This window comes from Varanus komodoensis, unplaced genomic scaffold (genome assembly GCF_004798865.1).
Source record: "Varanus komodoensis strain SLA01 unplaced genomic scaffold, ASM479886v1 scaffold1, whole genome shotgun sequence".
NCBI lineage: Eukaryota > Metazoa > Chordata > Lepidosauria > Squamata > Varanidae > Varanus > Varanus komodoensis.
The window spans coordinates 64094920-64102380 of NW_025335268.1; the positions used below are offsets into that span (position 1 = coordinate 64094920).

The following is a 7461-nucleotide window of genomic DNA, read 5'->3' on the forward strand; positions in this document are numbered from 1 at the left end:
TTCCAGATCCTGATGATAACAGAACTAAATATATTGTTCAGCATCCATACCTTACAATATTTGTAATGTAAAAAAGCATCATCTCTTTCGGGTTTTTTGCCTTGCATTTGTTCTATGTTATTAATGCCCAATGAAAACTTGAGTTCACGCATTCCCACCACACCAGCAGCTGCTTTGTTTGGTACTACACCATTGTCACAAGCAAAGTTTTGAAAATGCAAAGCTATTTCAGCTAGCATCCACAGACTTTTCCTCCAAAAAATTATGACTCTTTGAAAATCCTGAACAAGTTTTATTAAGACATTCATTCCTCTGTTACAGAAGATTTTCTGGGTCTGAAAACAACATCTTTAATAGACCCAGACAGTTCTTGGAGTTCCTTTCGGATTGCCTCAATGCTTTCTTCTGCATCCAGATTATTGTCCACTGAATCATCATCGCCTTGCCCGATTTTCTTATTTTGACTTATCAGTTGTTTCACCACTAAGCCTTGGTATTTGACAAGAAGGGAATGCTGCTCCTGAAAATAAGAATAATAAAAAGTGGCTATTATGAAGACAAAGTGCTAACTTCAAGTCAAATGTTGTCATATTAATTTATTAAAAGGAAGGAATAAGAAGACATAATTTTTAACATATCTTAAGGTATAGGATAAAACAAAATGGATCCATCTCAAACTATCTCTTAAGTGTCATTAAAAAGTAAGATTCTCAAAATGCCAGTGCTTTCCTATCTTTTATGAAGAGGAAAAATATCATAAGGAACCAGAATAGGTGCATCAGTTAAAAAAAATTAAACAGAAATACCTCTGGGATCTTTGTACTTAAGAAAGTAATGATCTGTGGCACACATCTTCCTGGTGCATGAAGCATACAGTGTGTTGAGGACTGGAACAGTAAGACTGATGTCAGGTGCAGAATGAGAGCTGGGTCTTCTGTGACTTTTAGCTGTTCAATCAGAGCTTGCCTGTGCTGAAACAGGATCTGCCTGAGGCAAGAAACAGGATATATGTTAGAGCTGGGTTCAAGCCCTGATCACAAGCCCTGCTTGCTGGGTAGGTGCCTTTAGACCAGTTCCTGACTTTCAGCCTAACCCACCTCACAGGGTTGTAGGCAAGGGTAAAATGGATAAAAGGATTATGCAAACTGCCATGGAGAGGTAGTATATAAATAAATAATAAAAGAAAACTCAAACTCAAAGACAGCTCAGGTTCCCAAGCACTTATCTGACTTGAGTAGCTTCAGCAAGGATCCTATATGATACACCCTCAGAGTATACATTTCTAATATTTCCCCATAAACCTTTTGAATCTGATATGGAACACTGAAGTTACAGTAAGGATATTCATTACAGATAAGACATATGACAAAGTGGAATATCCTTAGGGACATCTGTGACAATGAGACTATAAAAGCTGCTACTGATTCCTAGCTAGTTAGATATGAATTCACAGTGGAGGGGAAACCAAAGGCAGCTGGTGACTGCAGCTTTTGAAGCATATGTCATCCCTTTGGTTCTACATGAAGTAGCCTTTTAAAAATGGTGTTTGCTGGCAAGGAAAGCACCAAACCAGGGATGAAATTAACAAGGACACTGACAAAGAGGGGCACTGATATGCTGAATGCAATAGTGGACAGGCAGTTTCTCACTCTTGGGTATTTGTGCAAGACTCTAAAAACATTACAGCATTTGTAAGACCTCCGAACATTATATGCATCTGTCAGTTTGATGCAAGGGAAGTGGGAAAGCTTGCCTTGTAAGCCAGCAACCCCTGAGGTTCAACTGCAGAAAGGCTGCTGATGTAAGAACACAGATTTCTGCTACAAAGGCACCTAGATGCTGGGAGTAGGTGGAAGATCTAGGGGGGAACAATCCATGGAAAGCCACAGTGATACCAATTGTGTATAAGGAGTAATGTGGGCTGTCAAGTAAACAACCTACACACAGTCAGGGTTGCTTAGCAAGTTGGGGAAACTCATCTAAGACCTAGCTGCATGCGTAGATTAATGCAAGAAAAGCAAAGGTCATAAGGAAAGAATAAGAAAACATTATGCTGGGAAAATTACTACTGCTGCAAGCATCAGGATTTGCTCCTATCTTTGAAAAAGTGATAATTCATACAAAAATATATCTCACAAAATTAATATATTGTACAAAATAATGTATTTCACAAAATTCACTGCTACCTCTCTTTCTTCTTGTCTCCCCTTTTCACCATAATATCACATGCTTCTGCAGCAGCATCAAGACAGGAAACAAACTCTTCCAGACTCTTCGAAAAGAGATAGAAAAAAAACCCTATGGTAATCAAATTCCAGCAATTTACCTGACTAAAATTTTCATTCTTCTTTGAATACAAATCACAGCCTCAGGAACAAGTAAACAAAAGTAAGTGTGTGTGTGTGTGTGTGTGTGTGTGCGCGCGCGCGCTACCCAAATACATCTGGATAGTATGCCCCCCATTCCTGCACCTAATCTGCACTGAGCATGAGGTGTAAATTCTCAAAGTTTTTCTCCTTTTTTCTCATTCACTAAGAATTAAGGAGAAAATACAGCGATGAAAAATGAAAAAATATAAATATATGCAATATCATGTCCTATACTTACATGGAAAAATACAGCTAATGAGAATGTAGAAATACTCTGTCTTAGCTAGGGATATTGGAAAAAAACTGCAATTGATACATATGAATTTGATTTTTAAAAATTCTGCAGCAGACTGGCTTTTCCCGAGTTGTGTGGATTCTGTACATTAAAAACAATAGATTAAAAAACATCCATTGTCCCATAGGTGAGAATGTGAAAATATCCATGGGGGAATTTGCTTATGCTTAAGAAATTTGTAATGTTGTGACAGTCCCCCTCTTTGTCCACTCACTGAAGTATGAAAACTGACCTCTTCATTCCACCTGTTTCTTGAAACATTTTTGCTTTCTCACATGTATGAGTAAGTGCTAACTGCTGCCTATTTTAAAGTTGCTTATTAAGCAAATAGGTGAAGAATAAATACTCAGAATGCAATGAACAGAATACATTTATGCTTGAGTGGAACTTACCTTGCCATTTAAAGAAAGGTGAAGTTTTGTTAAAGAGCCTCTTGTCTCCTCAGGTAACGTACTTAAAATCTTTTTCCTCATCTGAAGAGGGATAGAAACCATTGAAGGTGATCTTTATGTTTCAAATAGTGAACTTGTTTTAATAATTATAAGTTAAAATAATTATATGTTCAAAGAGATTACTAAGCCTTCTTAGAAATACCATTTTCATGTGCAGGCCGGTGTATCTGTGCGTGTGTGTGTGCCCATGTCTATACCCTAGTCTCCCCTGGTGCTCTCTCTGTCATCTCTTCTCTCACCTCTTAGAACAACATGGGAATTAGATGGCAGTGTCACAGTAACATGTATGCGAAAGTGACAGCAAACATTATACTTTTACCCTGCTCTTTCCTGAAGGCCTGAGATGTGGGAGAAAGGACAATCATCATATCAACTTAATCGCAAATGAAAACAATCCACTTCTATCTTGGTAAAAACTAAATATAATCCTAGTACAAAAGCACAAGACATGTTAATCACCAAGGGCATGTGGATGAAAAAGATGCACATGACTTCTGGCTAATGCGGCTGATCAAGACAAAACACAGAGAAAGGTGGTGCCCTTTCAGGATATGCAGATAGTCTGTACACTATCAAATGGCTTGAGGATCAATACTCTACAATTCTCCAGGAAACCATGAGGCTAACAAAGAATGATACTAATGCACCTCAGCTGTAATGGTGGTGTAGTCTTCTGTTGCCATCATTAGATCAGCAGCTAAGAAGTTGAAAATAAGATTAGTGATGTCTGTACAAACTGTCTTCAGCATGTGTTTGGCAATGTTACTTTGTGTGTCGTCTGCAAAACAAAATTTCTGAATTAAGAAGCCGGTTTGTAAAGTGGCCCATTGCATTAACACAGTTCTCGGTCAACAAAGCACATTTTCTGCTACAACTGTTACCAAGCGACAGCCAGTAAGCTTTCTGGCCTCAGTGTACAACTTGCCCTACTTCCAGTTGTTTGTACTGTGGCAAAATATTTGTGGCATATACAAGCATGAAAGGCCTACAAGTGTTGCTAGAAAGGTCAGACAAGAGGTTTCAAACTAGGCCATCTTACTTCAAGCAGAAAAAGAGGAGATTAAACTGCCTCCTACGGGTTGCTATATATGGGTTACAAAATGCAGAATTCAATAATAGTTGACACAAAAATTATGTTTGTGCGTGCATGTGTGTGTATGGGGAAATGAAAAGTTGGATGGGAGGTGAGAAGAATGTAAAGCCAAAGTAGTAAAGTGCAAAAATGTTTAAGAAAAAAAGAGAATACTTGGGAGTTATTGGGAAAAGGATGCAAGGAGGAAAAGCCCTACTTATTTATTAAAACTAAAAATGCATGAAGGAGAGAGCTATAGGAGCTGAACCACAATATTCTGAACCACTGCACAGTTGCTAGCTAGGAATATCAAAATGCTTTTCCTTATTCCTTCTTAAATGCAAAACAAAAAAAAACATGGAATAACCACAGAGAAGCAGCAGTACATGCACTTTTCATATGCCGGCATTCAATGTAAATTCCTAAAGTGTGTCTAATCTGCACCCCTTGTTCAATGATTGCTCTTCAGAATTCTTTGTAATCAACAACACCCCAGCAAAAAAGTACTAAACTATAAATTTGCTTTTAAAAGGAATGGTTTACTGCACCTGTGAAATGCTTTGCTCCTTTTTCAAATAGCCGGATATTATTATATAAGTTGGAAACCTCTTCCTGTAAGTCCTTGATTGTTCTCTTCCTGCTCGCACCTGAGATAGCTGAAGTTGAGGACATAAATACTGAACGCAACACTTCCTGGTACCTTTTTGTTAATGGCCTAATGAACAGGAGGAGAAAGAAGGCATTTAACAGTGATCCAGAATTTTTCCAAAAACTATAGAATATCAAAACAAAACAAAACAATCAAACACTCAGTTATGTCCAGTCAGAGAATGCTGATACAGATTGGCTCCTGAATATGTCAGACCACTGGCTGGGATGCTAGTTTAATAAAGCTGGGGCATTTAGCAACATTCAGAATTCCATCAAAAAATACCCAAACTATGGCACATTCCAGTTTTAAAAAATCTATTTTAAGAACTGTTGCAACAGGTGTTGTTGATTTCTATTCCTTCTAATAGACAAAGATCTCTTGTTGGCTCATAAAAAGGAAAATCCTAAAATAGTCTAAGATTATTACAAGTTAAAAACAGAAAGAAACCAATGCGATACTGGCCTTCAGGTTTTTGAATTCATCACAGTTACAGCAGTGGGTCAGCTCAGTCACTTTCTCCTCTCTGGTGCTGATGCAAAGGGCAGGGCCAGGATATGGTCGGCTCTGGGCAAGCTGCCCCAAACAAGCTTACCAGGCCACAGGGGAGATGACAGCTGTGTCAAGCAATGAGACCCACCATAGCACAACCAACATCTCTGGCAACTAGTGACATGACAAAGGGCTAGTCTTTGGTACTTTGGGCCTCTTTCTTTCCCCCCGTCTGTGGGGGTGGGGGTGAGGGGAGGACTGCTACTTATAATAGTCAACACTGCTAAGTGCTGCTGCTGTTGATGCTGCAGAGAGGCCTTGATACCTGGCCCAGTAGAGGGAATGAACGATGCAAAAAGATGCCACCAAACCACCAGGCCCAGAGTAGGGCAGGGGGTGGCAGCTTCACTGGAAGGCGCACCACATATCGCCATGTTAATTTCTCTCTTGATGTTGCCAACGTCTTCCTGCACTGACATTATGTTAGGGTCAATGCAGCAGAATTGCCATGGAAGGATCCAGTGCTCCTATGCATCCCCTCAGAAAGAGGGAGCAAGGAGGACCAGGACAGGTCATATGTTGACAACCATCAGTGGGAGGCTATGCCAAGGAACCTGGTCGGTGAGATTCGTAAGAGGGGCTGCGTGCTGATGTGCCCGTTGTTTCACATAATTGTCCTGTAATTATGCAATACGTATCAAACCACTGAACTGTTTATAATAGCCAACAGGTAGAGCCACAAAATCAGCAAGTGGCTCCAGGGAATAATTGTGTGTATTTCTCAAAAAGGGATGACAGATGGACAGTACTGGCTACTAGAAGGGGGTGTGGGTTAGCTCAAGTTAAAGCCAGATGACTGCAACACTGATTCTTTCCATAAGAACCGTCCTGCAGATTAGACCCAAACAAAGGCCCATCTAGTCCAGCATTCTAGTTCCCACATTGGCCACTCTATTTTTCCTTACCCCTTTTTAATGCAGCAGTAAAGCAATGGCAAAAACATACATCTTCTTGAGATTCACTATATTTGCAAAGTTGCTTCAAACCATGCTAAGCCTCACATGAAGCAAAAAGAACAGTTCTACTGATCTGATTACCAGGTCAATTTTGGAGGGTCTATCTATCAACAGAATCTGACAGGCATCTATAGGAGGCTTATGAAACAACATTCTGATAAGTGCTCAAGAGATTACATCAAAGTCTGCCTAAAAATAACTAATGCTACAATGTCCCATCTGTGAGTAACATTTTAAGCTATTCTCAGTCATGGTTATATTTATTACAACAAGCACCTGTCATTCCATGCAGTTTACTAAGAAGTCACACAAAACAAAAGAATGATTTCTCTTTGGTTCTCTTTAGTTCTGGGCACTCAGGGATGCAACCTGAGATGCAATTACCTTATTAGATGATCGGCAAGTTGTGCTATAAGCTCTTCAGGACAGTCCCTTATATGTTTTCTTAAAACATCCTCAACCTCCTCCTGTGACATAAAGGGGATCTCGAGGTGCTTGGTCCTATCTGCAATATATAATAAAGCCTATAAATAAATAAAATTAAATACTTTTAATTTCCTTAAAACCACCCCCATGGTAGAGGATGTAAGAACGCTATTGAGAAACCAAATGTGAAACATGCTTATCTTGCGTAACCTCCATGTTATGCAAAAACAAGATCTATTGAATTTTTTAAAAAATTACTAGAGTATTCATGCCAGAGCCTTAGATTATATCTTTCCTCATTTTGTAATATGATTAACCCAGGACAAGAGTTTGGAACAGCATCAATAAAATGGAAGTTTCCTCTGAAAAGTGGCTTGTTATTATATCACAAGGACACTGTCATTCCCAGATACTTATCTTGCATGATTCCTGGATGCAAAATAATGATACAGTTTAAAGTATCCAGAAAAAGATGCTTCTGTTTACATAATGTAAGACAAACTCACACTTGCACACAGGCAGCAAAACCACAAGGAGAGATTAGTATCATCAAAAAACAAAAGTTACAAACTTGTGCTACTTGCTTGTGATTCCTCATCGCTATCAGCATCCCTTCTTCCCTTTTTCTTGGTTTTCTTAATCTTGATTTCTCTGGCATTTCCACCACCACCAGCTCTCACACTTCCAGTG

At 39.2% G+C, this 7461-nt stretch overlaps 1 protein-coding gene across 1 annotated transcript in view; it reads right to left on the reverse strand.

Moving 5' to 3' along the window:
• Positions 1–271: 271 nt before the first annotated feature.
• UFL1 (UFM1 specific ligase 1) overlaps positions 272–7461 on the reverse strand; it is a 24576-nt gene continuing 17386 nt past the window's right edge. Inside the window, exons 12-19 of the mRNA XM_044427525.1 lie at positions 7343–7461; positions 6730–6850; positions 4737–4903; positions 3764–3894; positions 3057–3137; positions 2187–2272; positions 807–987; positions 272–520 (exon numbers count right to left, since the gene is read on the reverse strand). The exon at positions 7343–7461 is cut by the window's right edge and continues 6 nt beyond it. Of these exons, the coding sequence (XP_044283460.1) occupies positions 305–520; positions 807–987; positions 2187–2272; positions 3057–3137; positions 3764–3894; positions 4737–4903; positions 6730–6850; positions 7343–7461 (1102 nt within the window). The 3' untranslated portion in view covers positions 272–304. The remainder of the gene's footprint in view (positions 521–806; positions 988–2186; positions 2273–3056; positions 3138–3763; positions 3895–4736; positions 4904–6729; positions 6851–7342) is intronic.